Raw genomic sequence first — 25,001 nt, forward strand, 5'->3', positions numbered from 1 at the left:
AAACCCCCAGGTGATAAATATACGTATCTTAGGTAGTTTGATAATTTCAAAAAAAAAAGTCCTCCTTAACTTTCATTTGAAATTACGAAAATTGCTCTACTAATTTATTGACCCTCTCTCTTGACCTGTTTTCCCCAGATGAGTTCATAGTTATCTTTGTCCAGGGGTTATGAAAAGCATTGTGTTAGAATCTTCGGACACTCCTGGTTTCTTCTCACTGTGGGGTTGTTTAAGATGAGGTAACATTCTTTCCAGTGAACTGCTGCATTTTATGATTACTGGTTTGGAGGGAACTTGCACCAGCTTGCTGGTGTTTGGGGTTTACTTGATCTGGGATGCTTGCCTTCTACAAAGCACCATATGTGTTAGGGGGAGAGATTCTAGTTGGAATGTGTGGAATTTCAGTATGACTCAAGTCATATAAAAGGCATGAGCTTCAGGTATGGGAAGGTACTCCTGTTAGTGCTGTACAAAGCATGGGATAAATAGTTGCTATGTAATCTGTTGGTAATTATTCTCAGAAATTGCAGAGACAAACTTTTAAAATGGTTCTAAAGACCTAATTTAGTGCCTGTGTTCTTATGCCCATTTACTATTAAAATACACCAATATTAGGGCACCTGATTTTATTTTAAATAATTGTGTAGGTGATTTGCTCCTATAATTCTTTTATAAGGCTATACATTTCTATCTCCTGCCTCTGCTATCCCTTTCCCATTTTGAATTGTCATTACACCAAATACAGTTAGAGTCAAATATTTAAAATTTAACTTATTGCAAGGGATTTGCAAATTTTATTATTGTCTTCCTGTTATTCTGACTTTGAAAACAAAAATAATGTCTTTTAAAAATCATATCATAAACTGTCATTTAAAAAAGTAAATTATGTGACTCACGAACTCATTTGAGAATCTAGGCATGGTTACTTATAAACAAGGATGGTATTTTTTCCTGGGAAAGGGCTTTAAAGAGATAAGAGTATTCTGAAATTTTCTTAGGTTTGTTTGTTTGTTTTATTTGGTTGGTTTGCTTTTTTTTTTTTTTTTTTTTTTCTAGTATACATCTGTCTTCTGGAGACTCATAGTTACGTTTAATTACCAAGTGGTGGTTGCTGCCTCATCCAGAACTTAGATGTGAAGAAGATTAAGTCTGTATTGTAGCAGAAGGACCAAGACAGGAAATATATAGCTTTCTCTGATCTGTCCTTCACACACATTCCAGTGAGGCTTGCTGTTTTCTCTTGTGTGAGAGTAAGGGGAATGGTTGTTGGAACAAAAACAACCAGTCTGTCTTGGATAGATTTGTGTTACGAGACTTTGTGTTCCCAGGAGACTATAAATTTAGCATGCTGTCTGAAAGTTTCTGATAGAGCTATGAGATCCAGAGCATGACAGAAATGACTGGCCTGTTACTGATGGGAGCTACCAAACAACTGAGAAGAGGTAATCTCCTTGAAATATTTTAAACAAACTTTTAAATAGTGATGGGGAATAGTTGAGCTGGAAAGAATAATGCCAAAGGCAGCGTTAATGCAGTGGCTTTAACAAGTTAGCTCTCAAAAAAGTTTTTGTTCCTTATCAAGGTAATGAGACTAACACCCTTCTACAATCACTGGCTCATAATATTACTCTCCCTTCTGTTTTTCCTTTCTAGTTTCTCTCTTACTTCAGTTTGCATTTGAGGTTTCAAGGTTCAGCGCTGCTGGATAAACGTTAGACATACAATTTGATAGCTGTTTAAAAAACATTCCTTTTTAATGAATTTAAACTGCTTGCTAAACAAGTCAGGCCTAGATCTGGGCAGCTGTTTTGTCTGTGTAAGGACTTCTGTTGCTGGTTTTGCTGTTTTGAGTGTTAAGGGCAGTAATGGGGAAAGGAAGCCTGGCTCTTTAAAGGGAGAATGCCATTCAGCAGGATTCTCAATGTGTTCTACTTAAACAGAGAGCGGCTGCTCCATGAAGGAAAGATTGCACTATTTCACAATAGTGGGTTGCTGTTAGTGCTTAGCCAGCTGAATCCTAGCTTTGGGACCTTTGCTGCTTCTGTAACTTTCTATAACTCATTTTTACTGGAATACTATCAGCAACTTCTGGAGCTGTAGCTCTGCCCCTGCCATGATCAATACAGTGCCACAAAGTATAATGAAGGAATCTGTTGGAATACATCTGGTAGTGCAGTCTTCATCTTCCTTGCTGGTCAAATGAGCAACATCCTGCTTAATGCTTTAAATTTCATCTGCCTCTTCGTGGTCACCGACAGTGCACACGTGCATACTTCAGAGAGTTAAATGATATTCCTGGAAACTGTAGGAAAGACTTCTTTTCCACTTGGGTCATACTGCTTCCTCTTATATTTCCATATATCCCAACGAAAACAAGCATACCTTCTGCTAAAAATGGATGTTCCCTTTATTTATGATGTGTATGAATATTCAGAGTCGGTGGTAAAGTGAGTTATTTCTGTCACTGCCGTCTCTGAATGCTCAGTGCACTGCTGCAGTTCCTTTTCATAAAGATTGCATAGTAAGAAGGAACATTTTAGGCCTGTGATTTTTGTCTACTCTGGCTGCAGATGTAGGACTGCAGAGGTGGCGTTTGAGTATGAGAGAAACCCAAATGAGCCGATTCTTGTCCTTTTACAGCACACTGCTGAGGTACGGAGTGTGAAAACCAGATACATACTACAATGTCATCACTTTAAGGGATTTTTCTGCATTGTTTAAAGCTGCTAAATGAGTTTTTCCTGCCTCCTTTAAAGCTCCAGGTGTGTTTGTGTGTGGGAAGGAAGATATGCTGCTAAAACCTGCCGTGCTCTTCCCTCAGCTGTTGGGGAGTTCTTGTATCTTAGTGGTAGAGAAGTCCTGAAGTTATTTCACGTTAGAGGGGTCAGAAAATAGGGCTTAAGCAGTTTTGCACACCTAGCTACTCATTTTTATGCATACTGTTGTGGCAGGACAGGGATTCTGACTTGCTGAAAAGGGATTTAAAATCTAAAAATTTATCTGTATCTTAGATGTGCATGGCTCAATATATTCTAGGGCTTGGTACAAATATATGCAGTTACTTACTTAGATGACCTAAAGAGAAATGATGATGAGCCTTGTGGAAAGATGGGGAATAAGGGAATCATGCTCTGGGGACAGAAGTGTTGGAATTAGTTTGTTGAGATAATTAAATTATCTGTTGGGCGAATTACTTGAGACTCTTTAGAGACCAAGACTGAATTTCCTGTCTGTTGGGAGCTAGAATCATCTAGTGAGGAAAGACTTAATTCTATTTTTATCTTTTACTCAATAAATACTTGACTGTAAAATTTTTGTCCACTATCCCAAATAATCTGAAACTGATCTTGTGGATGTGGGAAACAAGACTGAATTTTTTTTCGCCCCTAGTCTGGTTAGATGGAGGGAGTGATCCATGGTGGGAAACAAGATATACCATCTGTTAGAGTAGCTCAGATTTAATGATAAGCAAGGGGAGTTGATTAGGGACTAGTTTAGTTATTGAGAAAAAGGACTGGCCAAGGCTGAAGAGAAGTGACTGATCCATCAGCAGGATGTATATGTCTTTGGCTGTGTTGTTTCAAAGCTGAGGATATCTGCATGTTTATGTTAACACTGGGTCTCCTTGTCCTTGGAACGAAATTGCCTCATCAGCAGAGCCCCTTAGGGGATTGCAAGTCTACCCAAGACGTCATCCTCCTCTTATAAAAGGGGAAAACTGCCAGTTCTGGTGTCTCTGACCCCTTCCCCCCCCCTCCCTTCATCTTACAGAGCATCAAGGGGCGGATCTTACTTCTGCAAACTTCACATCTTGCTCTCCCTTGGAGTATTCATTTTTCTCCTAGCAGTAATTTGATCTTGGGCTGTTCCAACTTGCCTGTAGTGAAGAAGCAGGGGACTGCATATTGAAAGACTTGAGTTTTCTCACTAGGCACGGTTTTCTGATATAAGGATGAGAATGTCTTGCAAGTTTTGAATGAGATTAAAGTTGAGAGGTCCTCTTGGATTATTTTTTTTTTTCTTTAACATATCTATGTCTATATGAAGAGAGGTCTTTAAGGGCTTGTAACTTTTGAGAAGAGAATCGACATGACACTGCTGGAACCAGAAATGCAGATGACAGCGCTCCAATCAGGTACCACTCCAAACATATCCTGTGGTTAATTTTTGCTAGTGAATCATGGTTGCTGAACTGTATAGGAAGTGCCAGGAGGCTGTGTGACTTCAGATAAAGACAAATTAGAGAACTGTGGTGATTTCATGTGCAGGTTGCAGATGGGTACTTTTTGGATGTTAAGTACTGTTCAATTTAGAGCTTCATCAGAGATAAAATTATCTCTCTTTTCTTCCCTTGTTGGCATCCAGTGTTAAATTTACGTGGCTTATTAAGAAAACAAAACTCCAGTCAAAGCTAAGACTTGTTCTAAGGACTTGTTCCTCCGTTAGCTTTTGACTGATTTATGTGTTTTTACTGTTAATTATTTTCTGATTGAACATATTCCTGATACTTTGAAGAGATTTAAAATTGTGTAGTTTGGGAAAAACTTGTATTAGAAACTTTCCAATATTTGTTTTACATCTTGAAAGTCTGTTTCCTTGAGAATTGCAGTGGTATTTTGTTTACATGATTCATTTGTAAGTACTGTGGCCTTCTGGTGATACAGTGCTTGCCCATTAGATATGTACAGGGTTGCATTTCTCACATGTAAGCCGTGCTTGAATGAGAATTATCTGTTAATAGCAGCATGAGATACTTCTGCAGGGCGTTTTTATCTGAGGCTCTAGCACATTACGTAGTCATGAGAATAAATACATATATAGATATGAATGGTCCTTGCTCTGTAGATGGGAACAGAGACTGTAACCTTGGTAAGATTTGACCACAAGCTTGTAGTAGCTTAGGAGTTTGGGTTTGTGTACTCTTAATCTCTTGGGCAGCGTTGTCTGAAAAGCAGCACATAGGTAATGCCAAAAGTGTGAAGACATACTTGTTCCTGAAAGTCAAATGCCTTTTCATTTCCTTAAGTAGTGACTGGGAAAGAGACAAGTAAACCAAGAATTTCTTCATTTAATTTCCCCCCAAAATTGCTGCCAAAATTGCTGGGTTTTGTTTGGTTATTTTCAGTTTGTTTTGTTTTTTAGTTTTTTTTTCCTGAATTGACCATGTTAATTTCCCTAACTTAATTTTCTGTGTTTTTAGAATATCTCTGAAGATTTTTTGTCTATAAAGATCCTGTATGACCTTTATTTTATAGTCCTGACATATTCTTTGTTGTTCAGAGAACCACAGTATGGTTTTTTGTATCTCCTGTTGTAGACAGGAAAGACAGCCCTAGATCTTATGTAGTGTTTGTCTCAATTCAGAAGAGGGTTTGTACATAATACATCATTCCTCTAGTTGTACTCTTGCAGTCTGTGAATTTTGGAGGTAGGGTTTAGACACTAACAAGGTGTTTGGTATTGAACAGGATGCATATGGCCGGATAATATCTAATCTGGCTTTGTTGGAAAGAAAGCTCTTATGTGAAGGCCTGAAAAAAGATGTTGACTTTAACATGCTTTGTTTCTAATAAGTTTTTAAATTCACCCCCCAGCAAAGAACAGACATGAAATTTATATTTCATGGTTCTTGTAATTGAATTTGTGCATTATATTCTCAGGAAGGTGATATAACAAAGTAACACTTGCTAAAATTAGGAAAACTGCCTTCTTATTAGTATTGCTTTTCCTGAAAATTTGTGTGGCTGTGTTTCTTGTCTCTTCCAAATTATGGTAACTCCTGAGGGTTTCATTTAATTCTGAGAGTGAGAGTTTCTCCCACTAAAGAGTACTTGTATGGAGCTTTTGCTAAGTCCCCTAACCCTAGTCCTAGATTATGCAGTGGTGTTCTGTAACGTTGAGGCAATTTCCTGGCAAGCTTAGCTTACCTTAATGAGGGATGCAGATTTATTGCACCTCTTCCATCAGTGCCCGCTCTCTTCTCTTCTGGATCAAACACTGCTGGAAAAATCTTAGCAAGAAGCAAGTGAGTGTTTACATAAATGGATTCACGAAGATTGGTGGGGAAATGGAGTGTGACAACAGGAACATGTGCATTATAAGTTTTAAAGCTCTGTCTTGAATAAGTGTATTACAAGCTTCTAGATAAGGAAAACAGCTGCTTGATGACAAGGCCAATTTGTTCAGTTGTAATATTTAGAGACTTCAGATGTTGGTGGTGGCTGCTCTTGTTTGGCTTAGCGAGGTAGTTGTGTTTTGGGCAAACTGTTTGAGACTTCAGAGGCTGAAATTGCATCTCCTGTCTGTTGAGAGCTAGAATGAGGAAAATAACTTAGCTGAGGAAAGACTTCTCAAATCTTCATCCTGATGTTCATCTCCGGAAGCCCTACTGGAAAAATGGAAGATGGAAACAGTTGTCCCAGTCAATTCCTCAAAGTTTCAAAACATCCTCTGAAGAAATAGGAGAATCATGGCCTAAGCTGGGTAAATAAATTGCCCTGGTAGAGTTTACACAGCTTGCAGTCCATAGACCAAAAGTTCTTCAAGACTGCAGGTCGTGAGGCTGTGCTTATTTACTGCTTGGGTATTGATGGGAGTCCACTCAAGAAGGAGGAGTATCTGAAGCCATTGCTGATCCAGGACATACTATCTGTATTCCATGTTGGTGGGCACATGAAAAGCAACTCCTTTGATGCTAAAGATGAGAAAACATTCTTAATGTTTTGGAGAAAGAACTGAGTGGGACATTACAACTTTACTCTTCTGGGAGCAGAATAGCTTAAGCAGAGAGGGACTGTTTCTTCAGAACAAAGAATAACTGAAGCAAGAACAATATAAACAGTGAGGTGCATATTGTATTAACCAGAGAAAAATGAAAACCACCTGTCAAACTGAAAAAAGGAGGAGTAAAAAAACCAATGCAAGTGGTGACAGTGGAGGAAGGAAAAAGTAAAAGTGAAAATCAAGCTGAAATGACATTCCAAAAAAACAGTAGACCCAGAAAAAAAAAGCAAAAATAAGACCAAAAAGGTAACTGCTCTATTTGACATCTCATTGGACAACTAAACTTATTTAAAGAACTGGTATTACTGATCCAATCATTCAAAAAGCAGACATACACAGTGGGGTGAAATTCTACATTCAGTTTCAGGTGTGTAGTTTTGGTACCAGCCCTGTGCCAGTTTGTGTGTTTTCATTCTGCTCACAATGAGACTGATGTGCAGATCTCTACCAAGCTCTTAGCAGTGGGAACTCTCTCTTTAGTGTTTTTTTTTCTCCAGGAGTCACTTGGCTTTTTGCTGCCTTGACTCTTTCAGCATCTGAATAATTTTCTTTATTTGCTGATACCAAAAGCTTGCTGTTTCCTTCCCATTATCTACTTCAACCTTATCCCCCTATGTAGCCTCTTTTTTTGTTCCCCTGAAGCCTTTTTGTTATTTGTTTCATTATCTAATTATCTCATATAGAGATCTTGTAAATTCTTTTGCTGTTGGTCACTGTTCAGTCAGGATATGGACTAAATAGTTTTTGTTGTTACCTGGCTTTGTAACAGACTGGCCACTGAAGGAATGAGCAATGAATGCTATGTTTGCTTTTCCTTTTTCTTAATGGAGAGGCAAGAGTGCTAGAAGCATACTTTATTTTGGACACAATCTACAATTTAGTAACACTTAAATGTTTTTGAACAGCCATATGAGGAACTTATGCATCTGGGGAAATCTCAGGAGTCTTGGGTGTGCTGCTGGCCTCCATATGCAAGTTCTGTGTTTAAATAACAAACTTTCAAATAGAATTTCATTTTCTTTTAAATTTGATTTGGTTTTGTCACAAACTCCTTTTTATGGCTTCTAGCAGGTGGCTGGGCAGAAGTGTGTCTGCAGTACACCCACAGAGGTGCAACCAGCCAGAGAGAAACCCTAAATTTCAGATCGTTTTTTGCCAACGTTTTGCATGGATGGAGAAGAGTTATGGCCTCTTAGGGTCATGTGGAGTCTAACAGTGCATTGCCAGAATTAATGGATGTTAGCACTTGGACAAATGGCTACTTCTGTTAATGAATTCTATTTCCTTATGGTTTTGCTTTACTTAAAACCTTTGTTTACTGTTCTGGGTAGCTTTGGTTTGTTTCAGTGCCCAACAATGTTGTTTGCACTGTCTTGGTATAGATTGAACGTTAGTAATTGTCCCATTTTAATCTTCTTTCTGTGAGTATACTGAAAAAAAAAAAAAAGATTGTAGTGTAGGGTAGTCTATTGAATAGCATCTTTGGGTTTTGATATGTTTGCTCTGTTGACCTGCTGAAAAAACTCTTGAAGTCTGTTAGATATCAAGACAGGTATGCAAACCCAGAAGCAGATGGCTCTAAAATGTCAGAAGTTTGGTTTAGATGAACAAGAGGGTTTTTTTCCATGCATATTTAGAGAACAAAAGAAGAGCTGTTTTGAAGTCAGCACTGTAAATGAGCACAGAAATAATTTAGTTCTCTGTAGTGGATAAAACTTGACTTCTGTGGTCTAATTTGCTTTGTATCCAACTGGTTCTGAAAAAGGAACAATTCTTTCAGCTAAAAATTAGTGTTAGTTTGAATCAAATGCAAAACTTCCCTCATTTTCTGGGGAAAAGTTGTATTTTTGAGCTACTTTAGCAGATTAGGGATGTATTAAATTCAATTTAGGAAAAAGCAGTGCTGATCCCTTCTTTCTTTCTTTCAAAACACAGTTCCCAGGCTCTTCCCTCTTTACAGGATTTAAGTTGAAGCGCTTTGGGGATGTCAGCTGCTAAACTGCTTTTAATGGGAAGGAAGGGGACAGACAGCATATCTGTGTATTCTTAGCAGGGATATGTCCCCCTCCTCAGCTCTTTCAGGAGTGACAAATGTCAGAGCTGCAGTTTGTGGTTGGTGTTCTCATTCCTGTTTCAAATAGATTTGAAATTCAGTATTGGCTTTTACTACATGAGGAATGACCTTTCCTTGATGCAGTAAAATGCCTTCTAACTTCATCTTGTTTTTTTTCAAGCATCAGTTACAAGGGTTTTTTTTCCCTTGCTGTTGTTTTCATTTTCTAATGAGAGGTTTTTGTAGTTGTGAGGTTTTTTGCATTTCGTTTTGTTTGAATGGTAGAACTTTTATTTTTCTTCCCTTTTCTTCCTCCCTCCTCCAACTTGGAATTTCAAGATTGCAGTGAGCTCTTGAATCAACACAATTGGGATTTTGGTTTTGGATGGAGGGTGGAGCTGAGGGGAGAACATTCCTGGCTCTATAGTTTGGATCATCACTAGTTTAAAAATAGAACTTTTGATTTCTGTTTGGAATCGATGGCATTTGGAAATGTAACCTTTTGTATCAAGGTAGCAAGTTCCTGGGGAGTGTAAAGAGTTCCCCAGTTATTGGTACAGCTCCTCGGGTGTGTATATTCTGAGTAGTGATAAAATGACTCTTCTCTGGCTTTTAACCAGAATCCTGCATGTGATTCAAAGACTGAACAAAGTTATGTGAGCCTCATCGTCATCATGCAGTGGGAATTCTTTCCGAAGCAGCAAATGGGATGTTCCTGAAGTCAGCTTTAAATATGGAAATTTTTGTGCTGGAGCTGCAAACTGCACAAAGTTCTGGGTTGGCTGTTATGAGTCGTGGAGAGAGGAGTGCACAGCTGTAAGCTGCACATTAGTGAGTTATTCCATTCATGAAAGATCTGAACATAACCTTTTGCTACCTTTTATCCCTGTGATTAACTATTGAGTAAGCAAATCACAGCGTGATTGTGTTAGCCAAACTAGAGTTAAAGGATTGTACTGAAACTAAATATATAAAGGACGCTTTTCTTTTTTCTATTTTTTTTTTTGGTGTCAAGAATGACAGTCTACAATAAAGAGTACTCATTAGAATAATTTAGTTGAACAGTACCTATTTCTACTAACAACCTTAAAATTAAACAAGAAACTCCTGGAACTCTCTCTATCCCTGTAGTAAATATTTGTTGAAATATAAAATCATCTTTTGAAAATAATATTTTTTTTCTCCATCTGCTTTGAGAATACTCTGTTTATTCTTTTTATACAGCAAGTGTTACCCTATAGGTGAAGAAAGAGAGAGTAGGAAAACAACCATTCAGGCAGCTTTTTGCCCTTATCCCTTCTGTGAACTAAGATTAACTTGCAGGGGGGCACAGACAGGCTGCACTTGTTCTAAAACAGTAAAGATGTGGTAGACACAAAATGATTATTCACTGACTGCTTTGTCTCATAACCCTTCTTATGGCTCCAGCTTACTTTAAAATCCAGCTTCTGAGAATCAACTGTAGGGGAGTGTGTGTGTGCGCATTTTAAGCAGTTTCCAGTGTACACAGTAAGATTGTCATCATTATACTGCAATTTCTGGTATCATTCATCGATTGTTATTAAAAACAAAACAAAAGTTTAAAATGCATGTAAAGTCATGTCAGGTTTTATATGTTGAAACTGTAATCAAAACAGTCTTCCTTTCTGTGAAATTAATGCATTATGTATAATGAGCCCTGCTTAGTTGTCATCATACTCTGAGTTACCCACTTATTTACGTGATGAATATGAATCACCTTTTCTTTAGGAGCATAGTTCAAATGCATTGGAAAAAAGAAGTGAAAAATGATTACTTTACTTAGGTTCTTATTTGGGGTCTTTAGGCACACGCGTATAGAAATTATTATTGATTATGTATATAGGCTCAGCCTGATAACTTTGTTTTTGTGGCTCAGGCAGATCATAGTCCTCTTCATGGCCTGCCACTAATTTAGGTTCTGGATTAATACCTGAACGTGTGCTATGCTGAGTCTCTCTAAACTGGTATGATGATTACACCACATTCTTTGCCTGAAGGGATGCACTGCAGACACACATCCGTTCTGTCTCCCAGTTACCTGGTGACTCCTCGCTATCCAGTCCTTGCCAGATTTAAGAGATGACTAATGTTTAACAAAGTGTTCAAGTTTCCATGCTTGTGTGACAGTAGAAATTCGCATTAGTGTTTATAATCAGGATTTTTTATTTTTTACTGGGATCCAAGTCCAATTCCACATTTTGATTGTAAACCTTAAAGTATATGTCTAAGCATCAATGTGAATCAATCCCTAATGTTCTAATGTGTGCCCAGAGCTGTGTAGATCAGTGGTAGGGATTACAGGTGACTCTTGAGGTTTTGGCAATGTCTCTGATGTTATTGTTTGATGTTATGTGGAAGCGACTATAAATAAATTTTTGTATTAACCTATTTGCTGTCTGCTTTTACCAGTCTCAAATGGCTTCTACAGCACAAAAAACCCCTCCAAAACCAAACAAAAAAACCCAACAAAAAACCCATCCCAAAATCTGAAGTAACCTACAGCTTCATGTTGCATCTGGATTCTCCTTGCTTCAGAGCTGCTGCACCTCAGTTCAGACTTACAGCACCCTCTGCTGTTCTGACCTTAGGGCTCTTCCAAGGAGAGACTGGCATTTCTTCCAAATTGTCTTTTTAAATGGAGAAACCTCAGCTGGTTGTCTTGAGGTGGTCTGGTTTTTCACTTGTGGCCAAGGAAACATGGGCCCTGCTTTATGGGGGTGAAACTAGAGTCTTTATCTTAATAGAAGAAATATTGCCCCCCTTTCCCCTCAATTTCCTTGTCATGAGAATTTTACTATCAAAATCAATATAGAAAACTGGTTTAATTACATTGGCACAGCTCCCTTTTGTGATTAACCCTGGTGTGGTTTAAGAATGCTGTCTAATGTAGCAGTAGTTTAGGTAGGCAAGATTTCATAAAGCGATGGAACTGGAATTACTCTTCAGGGCTGCAGAGCCCCCTCCTCTGCTGCTGCAAGTAATCCTGTCATATAGTCTCCTACATAAATTTATTGAGCACTGCTTTAAAAAGTGTTAGCTTTCTCACTCATGCTGGACAGCTGTTCTAGAATGTCTCTCTTTGGTTAAAAGTCTTCTAGTTTTCAATATTAAATGTGTCAGTGGCTTTCAGTGCAAATAACTCCTTGTAGTTAAACTGATGCAAACCTTAATGCAGGCAAAATATTCTTCCTAGAAGAAGCTCCATCTACTTAAAATATTCTTAAAGTAGACAAGTGCTAAAATAGTATCTGCTCATGTGACCTGCTTAATGATTTTTTTTGTATCTTTCTGTAGTCATACTTATTTTAAGTCAGATCCTCTACGTGATGTTAATGATGCTTCCCAGGCATTATGCACAGCATTGGATCCCCAGCAGGATATGAACCTATTTAATTAACCCATGTGAAAAGTAGTTTGAGAAATGTATTTGTAGTTCTTTGTAGTCTTCCATTTTCTTTGCTCTGATTGCTTTTCCTCAAAAATGAGTGTATCTCAAATAAAGAAGTTGTGGCTTCCAATGAAGCACAAGCAGGCTTGATCAGTCTGTAATCATAAGTGACCTTGAGAAGATTTTTTTTTCTTATTTTTCAAATTCTGCTGGAGATAACTCCGGCTGAAGCTGTTGTTCCTTGTCTGTGTTTTTCATTATTTGAGATTTGGACTTTCTGTTCACTGATGTCAACTCAAAAAGCCTTTTAAAAATATATGAGTAGTTTTGATTTATTAAAGTTACTATGTGACACTGAGGTTCCACTGATGAAAAATTGCAACTTGCAAAACATTTGGTTCAGAAAGTACCTTGAGCTTGACTTACTGCAAAACATTCCCAAAGCTTAGAACCTTCAATGTTCACTAAAACTGAACAAACTGAAATAAACAGAAAACTTTTTAGTATACCTTTGCTGATTTCATGTTACCTCTAAATAAGTAAGAACAAGATCCAGATCAGTAGACTCCTTTTGGAAAAACCACTATTGCTAATCTTACCTTGAAAACTGACAGATTAATGAGATTCTGGAATATGTAGTGTATGAAAAGTGGTCTCTTAGGCATAAAAATTTCAGCCCATTTAAAAGTCAAAGCATCTTTTAAGTTTCAGCTAGAAAGTTACTGGCAACTTTAAATGGACCAGAAAAGAACAGCAATTTTAAACAGACTTGCAGTGCTCTACAGAATTTAAAGTTTGTTTGTTTGCTGTTTAATTTATTATGGTTTCTATATAGTGCACAACATACGATCTCCATTTTGGGATTGTTAAAATTTTGCCGTTCTTATGGTTATTTTTCTTCTTCTCTTTGTACTGGGCTTTTGCATTATGGTGACACAAAGTGGCTGCATATAACAAGAGACTGCTCCACTCCTCCCAGTTTTCCTTGGAGAGAGGCAGTCACTGTTTGCTGTGGTTGTTGATTTAGTGCCTGGGAAGAATGAGGTTTTTTTGGACCCCTTCCTCATCTCTCTCTTGCTAAGGGAGCCTGCGTCATTGAGAAATGTTTAACCTTCTGGCCCTGAAGCGGGACTGGAAACTTTGCTGCAAAATCTAGAAGCTAAAACTGGATCTTGGAAATGTTATTTATGTGAGCTACTCTTTCCTTTGATTTAATTGGGACAGGAGATTGCAGAGCTTGATTTAGAATTTTGAGTAGCAACTAATTTGGAGAGTTAGCAGGGGGGAAAATAATTTCTTTAGTGAAAAATGGTGAGTAACTGATTTAGGGGAAGAGGAGAGAAGAACTGGGAGCAGAAAACGGAAAAGTGTGGGAGGACTTAGTGGAGAAAAATGTCCTAAGATCATAATTCTGGCACTGTCAAGTACTTGAGTACTTCTTTCTAACTTGTATCAGGAGGCTGGCTGTGCATAGTTTTATTCCTATAACAGAAGTTGGTTGTGGAGAGCCAGGGGCCTAAATTGTGGTGGGAACCTAATTTCCAGGGTGTTGATTTAATAGCAGATACTGCTTCTTGTATATGTCTTATTTTCCTAGACTGCACACTTTTTTCCTTCTGCCTCCTCCCCCATCCTGGACCATGAGGGTTCTTCTAACACTTCTGCAGAATTTCCAGACGTCTGGCTGCCCTACTGCAACTGCGCTCCATTAACCAAGAGGGAAGAAGACATTCAGAAATCCCAAACATTTCTGCAGCATAATCATAATAAATCTGACATATCATGAAACTGTTGTGCTAGTGCTAATTAAGTATCTAGTGTGCTTGTAGTACAGAGAGTAATCCTGATGTGCCCAGAGAGTGTGGATTTTATTTCACAGGCTCTGGCTGTCTATACACAGCACATGCCTGTATGTTTATCTTCAAGATATTCCAAACAGAAATGTGGCAGCTCTGTCTCTTGGGACCCAATATCTTTATGGTAAACTAAAATAAAGAGACGAAATTGAAACAAAAATGAAGAAGCTTGTCTCAAGGGTGAGATAACACAAACCAGTTTAAATTATTTGTCCCAATGATTTGTCATGACCAGTGGAAGGGAGGGGAAGGGGTTGTACTTTCCTTCACTCCTGTTTTGCAGCAGCAGTAGCAGCTCAGTGCACCTACTGCTTAGCCCCAGCTAGCTTGGACAATTGGACTTTCTTGTGAGGAGTCTAATTTGCTTTTGAAAACAAAGCCATTAAAACCCCCTCACTTTTCTGATGGATCAGTGACTAATTAACTCACTGAACTTTCTTATGAAACCTAGAGCCCTCAAAAAGAAGGAATGATGAGAGCATAATGCTAGATTATTTCATCTGGCTTGGGTAATAGCACTTAAACTCTGTACTGAACAGTGAAGCTGAGGAAGCAGATAAACAGTTTCAACTCGGAAATCATAAGTAGGGTGAGAAAACTACTGAACTCTAGGTCATGGAGCTTGTAAACTGTGGCAGTGGCTGGGTAGTAAGTCCAAAAGACAGAAAAGATTGGCCACCAAAGAATAATATACAGTGCATGATAGACTCAAAATATTAAGAATTAAATTAGAAGTCAGTGATTCTTAGGAGGATATTAAAAATATGAGCATTTCCCCAGTATGAGGTTTGTCATGTTAGAATTTCCTTTGATTTTCCTCTGAGGTTGTTACCTATCTCTGAACAGACAAACAAGTCCCTGGAAAAGGGTGGTTCCACATCTCTCACAGAATGGTTGCAGTTGGAATGTCATCTTCCCCGACTCCCCTGCTCAAGCAGGTTTCCCTAGAGCCAGTTGCCTAGGACTGTGTTCAGATGGCTTTTGAATATCTCCATAGAAGGAGACTTCACAACCTTTCTGGGCAAGCCGTGCCAGTGCTCAGTTGCACTCACAATAAAAAAATTCTTTCCTGGTGTTTGTAGGGAACCTCCTGTGTTCCAGTTTGTGCCCATTGACTCTGAGCCTGTCACTGGGTAACGTTTGAGAAGAGTCTGGCTCTTTACCATTCACTGTACCGTTCCTTCAGGTTTTTAGATGGATAAGCTCTGTAGTATCACCGTGGCTCTCCTGTACTGGGGACCTCAGAGCTTGAGCCAGCACTCCAGGGGGGGGCCTCATCAGGGCTGAGCAGAGTAGGATCACCTCCCTCGGTCTGCTGGGAACATTCCTCCTAGTGCAGCCAAGGATGCCTTCCCTAGCCGTCTTTGTCCAAGGGCACATGGCTGTCTCATGTTCAACTTGGTGTCCAGTGGAATCCCCAGGCCCTTTTCTGCCAAGCTGCTTTGCAGCCCCTTAGCCCCCAGCATGTGCTGCTGCACCCTCCCGGCCCAGCCAGTCAGTTTTCAGTCCACCTCACAGTCTCCTCATCTGGCTCAGACTCTCTTCATCAGCTTCTCTGGGAGGGTCTTGCAGGAGGCAGTGTCAAAGCCTCACTGAGTCAGGACAGACAGGCAGACAGTATCTACTGCTCTCTTCTCTGACACCAAGTCTGTCTCTGCTCACTGATGCTGAAACCTAAAGACAGATTTACTGTCGTGCCCAGTGAAGAATATTTTCTGATAGGAGGGAATTGTGAGTTCATAGTTCTGGCCTTACTATAGCATAGTTGCTAAAAGTGAGCATATGGCAGTGTCTGTTCTGTTAAAATTGATTTTGTTCTAAAGAGTTTGTTCACAAGTGACTTCTCTTTAGCCGGCTGTTAGATGTACTGGCAGAGAGCAGCCAAGTTCTGCCAGACCATAATAACTGGCAACCATATAAGAACCATATCTTTTCCCTTTGCATGTTTGTCTATTCAATTAGATCCTCCACCTGTTTGCTTTTATGCAGTCCCACCTTAATGGTCCCTCTCTTGTGTCTGGATTCATAAAACATGTTCGGTAGCCAAGGAAGGGAGGATACATGGATTTCTAATTCCAGTTCTGACACAGACTCTGTGTTACATGTAAATCTCTGTACTTGTTTTAACCTAGTTTATCCAACCAAAGTATTTTTTAAAATATATTTGAATTGACTAGGATCCATAAATGTGAGGTTCTGATTGATAAGTTTGGTAACTCATACCAAAGCAAGAAAGGAAGATCTTAAAGGGATGTGAGGCAGCTAATGGAAAATTGTGACTGAAGAGACTTCTCTGCATATTGTTTCAGGTGAACTTACAGATTTAGGAGGAGGCAAGCAGAACAGAAAGCTGATGTCTGAATCAGAACATTATGTTCCAAGCACATTTTCTTTACAGTTATTAGCACTTAGGCTACATGCCTTCCAATGCTTTGAGGCCGGTTGGTGATTAAAACTCTTAAGATTTTTCTGGGGAGAGTATACATCCTCACAGCTACTTGCCTTTTTTCTTTGCTTTCATGGCTGACATTACCAGAAATCTTGAACATGAGATAAAATTTGTTTTAAAAGTAATCATGCTCCTTATAAAAGAGGCTGTATCTTTTCCCCCCTCCCTTTAGGTAAAGGAAAGTAAACCTGTGGTTTGGTTGATGCAGAATAGGATTCAGTAAAAAATGTAGTCAATGGAGAGAGAATGGTAGTACTGTCAAAACTGCATCTTCCTGAAGTGATAGGCAAGTGAGTCCCATGAAAGCATTAAAGGACTTCTTCCACCATAGCATGACAGCAATATTTTTCTTGCTAATCAAAAGCTGAGTAATTTAGCAGCATCCAGGTAAAAACTATCCCAAATCTAGTCTAAAATTCTCCCCTTTTCGACATTTGTGCTTTATGTTTCATTTGAGGTCTGAAAGGTCTGCATGTGTGGAGCGGGGATGAATCCATACAAGACCCTGGCAGTTCTTTCCAGGATCAGTGTGTTCATATCATGAGTTTAACCATATCATGCTTGTGTGCCTTGACATTGTCTCAGGCTCATTTTATATTGTAGCTATAGATTAAAACTCAAACACACTACATGTTTATATTGGAAACAAATTCAGTTTTGAAGCCACCATGAGAGCTTGAGATTGGCATTGATATATCCAGGGAATAGCTGAATTTCAGCACTGAAGGAGGAGTTCGAGCATTTGATGTTGGAGGTGATTTATAGATTTTTGGCAAGGCAAGAACTATACATTATACTACACATTATAAAGAGAAATTTGTTTCCTATCTCAAATAATCCTGACAATAGCAGTTTTCTACTCTAACGTGAGATGAGCATCCATGACAAGGGAAAAAGAGGCCACTGCTTTTACTGGCAGCTGAGCACTGAATTGGTTTAGAGGTATCATAAAACTTGGTCTCCTACTTTCCTCAACCAAGCCTCTACTACCTGATTGTGACAAAGAACTTGAACCACTTTTAGAGAAAAAAATAAGAGTTGAAAAAACCCACATCTAAAATAATTAGGGTTGGCTGCTAACTTATTAAATGAATGGGATGGTTTATGGTCTTTTTAAAATTGTATCTCCATTAGTGCAGTTTTTTCAAGTTGTGAAGAAAACCTCTGCAACCATAGGGGAAAGATAACCTTGAATAGCAATCTAGGTTCTGAGATTGCAATTCTGTATCAGATTAACCAAGAATAATGGTCACATTAAGCCTCAACAGTGTTGATACTGCCCAGGTAACAGTGTGTTTGGAGAAGGAAGTTGCTTTCTGGACAAAAGTCAGTCCTGTAATGAAAGTGTACCTGGTAGCAATTCTGCTACTGTGAGCTGAGAAGTAAATGAAGGGTTTGCTAATCCTTCCACAAGCAGTGTGTGAGCACAGGGTACAGCCTGGCTGTTTCCTCTCTTGTTTAGGAACTTTAAAGATAGGCTGCATTTTCCAAGTGTTTGCAGGTAACCCTCTTGTGCAGTAAGTAGGAGGGTTTTGTAGAGAAGAAACCTTTTATTGCCAGACGTTTAAAGGATGTGGGAGAGAGAAGTACAGGATAGCTTTTGCTCAACAACCACAGGAATTAGTGACATAACTTCTCAAACTCTTAGACATGCCTTAACATGAGGGGAAGGGTATCTTCCTCCTGTCCTTTCCCAGTTACTCCCTCCTAAAACCAATTTGCTGTTTTAAGACAAATTCAAATTGCTTCCTTTTCCACTCTATCCTGCTCACTGACCCCCTTGGTCTGGCAGGCAGAACTTCCTCTGTTTTTCTGCTCTTGAGAGCAAAACCAAATGTTTTGGACTTTGGTGTTTTCGCTTGTTCAGAGTGGTTTAAATTGAAGTCTGGAATATCTATAAGAGGAAATGGTTTGAAATGTTTTGAGAAGTCTTGTGCTCAGTGTTCTCCTCTGGTCGCAGTGTATACTCACAAGTCAGTGCTGTTCACTTAAGAGTTGGACTCGATGCTCCTGGTGGGTCCCTTCCAACTCAGTATTCTCCGTCGTTCTGTCTGTGATTTCTGCAACCTCTGAGTGTTCCTGCTTGTGGGCAGTGGTGGAGGTGGGGAAATGCACATCTGCACCTGTGTGAGCACATCTGCCTACCCCTGGAGAAGCTGAAGTTATTTGGGGAGCATGTGGGTGAATTAGCAGATTAACTGTAGGCAGGCAGGCTGATAAGAACAATTTTAACTTGAACCTTGAGTGACTGTCTCTCTTGAAACCTCTGACTCTTTTATAACAAGTAAACTATTGCTCTTAGGTAAGAGCAAGGAACTGTTACTTCCTTTGGTCTGAGTAATTATTTTAGAGCAAGATGGGTAATAGCTGAACTAAAGGAATAGATGGAATTCTGTTGTGATTCCAGCTGGAGCAGCTCTCAGTTAAGGCCCCGCACTGGAGATACTCACCCCACATTTGAGATGTGGTTCTTGATGTGTGAGCTCTCACTGTGAAGCTCGTTGGCTTAGCCAAGGTAATTTGAGCTAATCTTTCTAACTTTGCACTGGAACAGAGTGAGAGCATTCATACAGCCAGTTCTGGGGGCTCACAACGGGGTGGTAACTTGAAGAAGGGCTAGTAACTTTGAACTATAAAGAGGTATGCAACAGTGTTTGCATCTAACCAGAATTTATCAACCAAAATGGTAAAAATAACAAATAAGATGTGCTTGGATATGTGATTTTAATTTACTTGCTTGTTTTTATGGGGCTTATATGCACAGAGGGCTGTAGTTGTTTGGGAACTGGTTGTAAAACTTCTTTCTCTTGATCCCTCTGCTTTTGTTCTACCCTGTACTGTGAAGTTTGCTGTCATGGACAGAGTCCTTCCACTGCTTTGGTCAGAGAAATCCACCATTTCTTCTTCTCTGGGCTCGAAATCTCTCCTTGGGTAGCACATTTTTGTAATCAAAGAGTGTATGCAGCTTTTTAGAGCACAGAATTGATAGAATTGCTGCCCGTGGTTTTCTGAAGAAAATCCAACTAAATTAACCAACTTGTCTTTAAAAGTTGCACCATTTTCTTTGGCTGCATAGGTGACACCTTCTGAGCAGATGTTACCCTCACATGTAGTAGTATCAGGAGCATGTGCTGCATAATGCTTTTGTTTGCACATGCTTTTGTTTGTAGAGCATTACAGACCTCTGGACCATTTCCTTCTCTTTATCACACTCAGTTTGCTCAGTGCGGTGGGTCCTGGAGGGAGGAAGGAGAAGAGGCATGGTCCATAAGTGAACCAACATCTTTTCTTCCCTTCCTCTCTCTTTTCCCTCTTTTCAGCCCTTGTAGCAATATTTCTGGAGTCTCTTTGCAGTACTGACGTCTGATCTAGGGAGGGGAGAGGTCGGGAAATCAAAAGTTTTGGCATTGTTGTGGCACACTTTGCTCCTTAGGTCTGCAGAGCCTGGGAGAGAGGCAGGGCTGAGTTACTCATTGTTAGCAGAGGGGGATGGGATCGCTGCTGCTGCCTTTCCACACCTCACTTACCATGTTGACTTGCCTTGCTGGTTGGAAACTGCTTATCTGTGGAGTTAATCAAATGCAGATCAGAATTGCATTCCTTGGGCTCAACTGATTCTTCTTGGTCCAGTGTTTTGCAGATAGGGATCAGGATTTCATGTGCTTCGTGTTTTCAGGGAAAGGCAAACTGACATCTTGGCTGAATCCCAAGGAATGGAGTGGGTGGCAGAGTTTATATATGGGCTGGGGGTTGATTTGGCTCTGGCTGCTGTGTAAAGTTCACTTTGACAGCTGAAAGATGCAGAGAGAAGCACTTTCAGAATTAGAGACAGTGAGGTAATGAGAAAGTGACATAGGAAAGGAAGTGGAGGGGGGGGGAGGTGAGGGGGGAAGGGAGGGCTCAAAACTCTCCTTGACATCATCTGATAGGTTTTCCACCCTGTGCAGCAGCTATTTTTATGCTTTCAACTCACAGTAATTACAGCTCAATGACAGCCAACTTGCCAAAAGCAGGGGTGGTGGTATATCCCAGAGTGGGTTGGAGGACTGAAGAGCTGCTCAAAAGCTACAACAAAAGTCCAGGTTCCCAGGCATGATTCCTGCTGCTGTGACCTATTTTTACATCTGCATGGTGGTTTAGCTTTGGCTACCTGTCATGTCTAGGAGTTTTCTCAATGTTGAATGGCAGCACTAGCTGTCACCAGCTGGTTGACAATAAAAGAGTAGGTAAATTTCAAGCTCTTCCTGAGAACTGGAGAAGCAAAAATGTACCGTGCTCCCAGCCTCGCTTTTCTTCCTCTTCCTAAAGGTCATTGTTGGTGGGAGGCATTGTTGGTGGATCCTGGGAATATCCTCAGCAAACTCACATTACATAGATGTGATCCCTAGCTGAGAAATAAGCAACACAAGTGTCAGTGTGCAGTCTGTATTTATTTTGAAGTGTAAAATTAATTGAGTTGTAAGACATCAAAGCTTCACAGTGACGAAGTGCAGCATTCTATTATTTTCCCAGCTATTGTCTACTTGCTAGAAATCTCAGACAGATCTTCAAATGTAGTGGGCTCATACTTCTTTCTTAGGATTCTTCTGGCTTAGTCCTTGGCTGAGATCTCTCTCATGTTGCCTGAGTAAGTTTTTAGCAGTACATTGTTTATATTTTATCACTAAATTATGTGCATGCAGATCATGGCAGGCACATTGTGTCCTGTGAGAACATTATTACTGGGGGAAAGAGGAGTACCTGCATTGAACTGGAGGTGAAAGGAGGAGAAAAATGCACATTTGAAGGTGGTGGTGGGGATTATGAACACATTTTCTATCTGCTTCATAATTTGAATTTTAAAATGTAATATTTTTTGGGGGGAAAGAAACTAGTGATGCAGTTTTGTGCTACAGCTGAGCTCATCCAAAGTCTACCCTATGTTAAGATTGGTGTGGCCCCTCTCTCCTTTCCCCTGGATTTTTGAAGATGGAAAGATACAAGAAAATAATTCTGTAAAATTTGTGTGTATTTGAGGTACCACTATCTACTCACTACTTTGAGTGGTACCTCAAATGCAAGTGCTGCATTCCATGCCCTGCAGGCCTCAGAAGGAGCAGCAGAATCTGTGCAAGCCTGTGTGCACTTTATGCAGCATCTTGGGGAAGAATACATCCCCACATTCTGAGTCTTATTTCACACTTGAAAGTCAGAGGACGTACAGCTCAGTTCATGTCTCGTGGATAGATTGTGAAAACTAGGTCTGATGTTTCTCAGATGAGAAATCTGTGGCAAATACTTAGGTACCCTTGGTAAAGGTGACTGTTTTGCCAACTGCACTTCTGCCAATTCCAGGGTAAAAGTTGTGCAAGACACTGAATGTTGGGTGTGCATTAGTGGGGTTGATCCTACTTTTCTGGAGCGATTAAGCAACTGAAACTGTTGTTTGAATCCTGCCTCTGTTGTGAAATGGGTTTTCCAATCTATCCTGCTGATTTCCGGAGTAACTGTCAAAGTTACTTGTTCTTACAGTGCATTGATATTTCTGTCCATGTGATTGCTGATCAGACTTTCAGATCTCTTACCAGTACACCAGGATCCAGTAAAACAAATTAAACTTTTAAAAACTTTTTTTTTTTATGTTAATAAACAAGTGAAAATGGTATCAGTGTTTCGTACTAGACAGGTTGCTCTTGGCCTTTACTTATCTCTTAGATTCTCTTAGGTTTTGCAAGGAGAAAACCCACAAGTGCTTGCTTGTGTGTTGAAGGTATCCTCCAATCTAGGCCCTCTGGAGTTTCTCTTACAGCATGGGGGATATTATCCATGTCCTCTTTGGAGTGCTGTGGCCCAGATAATTTGGATAATTGCTCCTTCTTTTAGAACACTAAATAATGCTGTGGGACAAATTTGATACTATAAGATAAAATTTTAGAATATCTTCCTCAGCAAATAAAAGATTTACTTAACTATCATTGAGCCACTCAAGTGTTTCCAAGCTGTTTTCTGCACAGGAAAAAAGAAAGGTGTGTCCGTGTACATATGTGCAGCTCTGCAGATATAATACATTGAAAGGATCAGAACTTCATCAGTTCTTGAAGTTTTCTCCATCAGAACTTGGACAACGTCTTAGGGCTGCTTTGGCAATAGCTGGGTATTAGCAGCTTTGCTGGATGAGCAGCCAGCTCATGTTTCTCAGGTTTTGTATGCTGTAGTGACCTGCTAACTCAGAGGCCCTGGTTGGCAAAATAATAGTAGGTTCTGACCTCTGTAGCTGAACCTTGTCATTTTTACCATCCAGATGGTATATTCTTGCCAGGAAAAGTAGAACTGGGTCTGGCACTGGATAATTGTTTTTTAATTATTACAGTTATGGGACCTCCCTGCTCAGGCCTGACTCAATATGCAGTTTTGTGTTGCTGCTGAAAGGGGAGATCTGGACAATGTGTTCCTTTATCTTCTCCTTCATCCTGTCTTTAGAGCTCTTGTGTGGTGCTGGCTCTCTTTCCCAAGGCAGCTCTCCACAGTGCCGTGACTGCTAATGCTCATGCAAAACCAGACTCTTCTCTTTATGCAGTAATTGGACCTTACTGGCTAAAGTTCACTGTGAGACTGAACCTTCACCTGACTTTTACAAATCCTAAAATTAAGATGAAAATTTCTGTTGAGTATATGGTTGTAATTCAGGAGTAGTGCAATTACAGAGCTTTATATTATCACCAAAGGTGTATTTTTACTCACGGGAAGATTGGAGTTTGGATTCTTTCCTGGGTGAAGATTGAACATTTCAAAGTAAGAAGAGTGCTGCTGAAAGTACTGAGAAATGTCACTGATGCCATCTAGCATTTGGTTGAACACTACTTTTCTTAGATATTACTGTCATTATTAGAGACATTTTTTCCCTGATTGTAATTCCAGCCTTGCTTTATAAAATGGCCTGAATGCCTCTCAAACTGTTTGGAAATGACAAAAAAATTTTTTGATTGGGATGGGAACAGAATATGAATTGGAAACTGTTCCTGTAGTGTTTAGAGTATTCATATTTTTATTTTTGTAATGTCCATGCATGTGGTTATCTTTGTTCCAGGTGTGTAGGATGACACTGATAACCATTTTTTTTTTCCTGGAAAGATAACAAGAATACTTTTTTAGGTATGTGTAATCATTGGACATCTCTTATTTTTTAATTTTTTAAATTTTTAAAATTTTATTATTATTATTATTATTATTTTTAACCCCAGACTTCATTGCACTTCTTATGATTCATGCTTAGCAAAATTAAAAACCAGCATAGCTACCAGCTGTACTGGTGAGAGTGCCTCCTGGTTGTTGCTCAGATGGAACGTGTCTTTCCGTGGCCACTTCCAATTCCAGTACCATGCTGGGCAGTGTGTATAACCAAAATTTATCAGCCATGTGGCATCTGTTCATGATACACATGAAATAAGCTCAAGATGAGGTGGCTGCCCCCGTATAAACACAGATTCTGAAGTTCTAGTGCTTGCAGTAGAGGGTTATGGATTTGGGGCTGCAGATTATCTTCAGGTAGGTGTTTCTACTGGGTTGGGAGCAGGGATTTAAGGGAAGAAGGGGTGAGAATATGTGCCTGCACAGAAGTAGCCTGCTCTTACCTGTGTGTGGAGTCAGGGCAAATGCATATGAAGACTCTGTTTCTTGGATGATTAAGTTTAGCCTTCTCCACAGCTAACAGTCTTGTTTCTAAGGGTTTCAGCAAGAGAGGAGGAAAAGCATGTGGCTTCTGCACTCAGAGCAGGGTTGTTCTCCTAGCTGTGTGCACAGCGTGCTTACAGTCGGGAGATGCAGGGGGAGAGAGGGCTCTGCTCTATCACATGATATTGCCTGTCTGGCAGGTGTCTGCAGTGTGAGTAGAGAAACCAACTGTTCACTATTTTGGGTGAATGAGGTTGGCTGTTACTGCAAGTGGCCCCACAAAGAAGTCCACGCATCTGTTGATAAGCAGTGCTCTGCATACTGGGTGCCTGAATGCTTATAGCTGCTTGCTGAAACAGTGAACTTTCTGTTTGAGCTTTGAGACCGTCAGAAGAAAAATTTTGCCAAGAGCCTTGCTGGTTTTAATCTTTAGATGTTGGCTGTCAGGCTTTGTCTGTGCCTACAGAACCTCTCTGTTCTGATGCGAGCACAGCCTTGGAATCAAGCAGTAAACTGATTTTTTTTCTGCTCTACCTCTTGGTGCAGTGACCGAAACCTGGTAGAGAGGGATTGCAGTTGGGTCTCTTGTGAGGATTAAGCACCCCTTCCACTTGCCTGGACGCCTCCTGTGTTACAGAATCCGCCTTCAGGTCCAGGGATTTCCTCTAATATGTTGGATAAAGCCAAGACACTCCAGCCTGCCTATGTCGGGATTGTGCCACTCGCAGAGACTGTGTCAAAGCAAGGCAAGAGCTGTTCAAGCGTGTATCAGGATTCATACCACAGCTTACGAGAAGGTTA

General features: G+C 39.9%; 1 protein-coding gene across 2 annotated transcripts in view; it reads left to right on the forward strand.

Moving 5' to 3' along the window:
- Positions 1-1,062: 1,062 nt before the first annotated feature.
- MRTFA (myocardin related transcription factor A) overlaps positions 1,063-25,001 on the forward strand; it is a 71,860-nt gene continuing 47,921 nt past the window's right edge. The window contains exon 1 of one of the 2 annotated variants that reach the window (XM_038155438.1): positions 1,063-4,135. In XM_038155438.1, coding sequence (XP_038011366.1) covers positions 4,090-4,135 — 46 coding nt within the window. In that variant the 5' untranslated portion in view covers positions 1,063-4,089. Of the gene's footprint in view, positions 4,136-20,487; positions 24,998-25,001 lie in introns of those variants that run through there. The other variant, XM_038155436.1, reaches the window with a different exon arrangement.

Source organism: Motacilla alba, chromosome 1A (genome assembly GCF_015832195.1).
Source record: "Motacilla alba alba isolate MOTALB_02 chromosome 1A, Motacilla_alba_V1.0_pri, whole genome shotgun sequence".
NCBI classification, from domain to species: domain Eukaryota; kingdom Metazoa; phylum Chordata; class Aves; order Passeriformes; family Motacillidae; genus Motacilla; species Motacilla alba.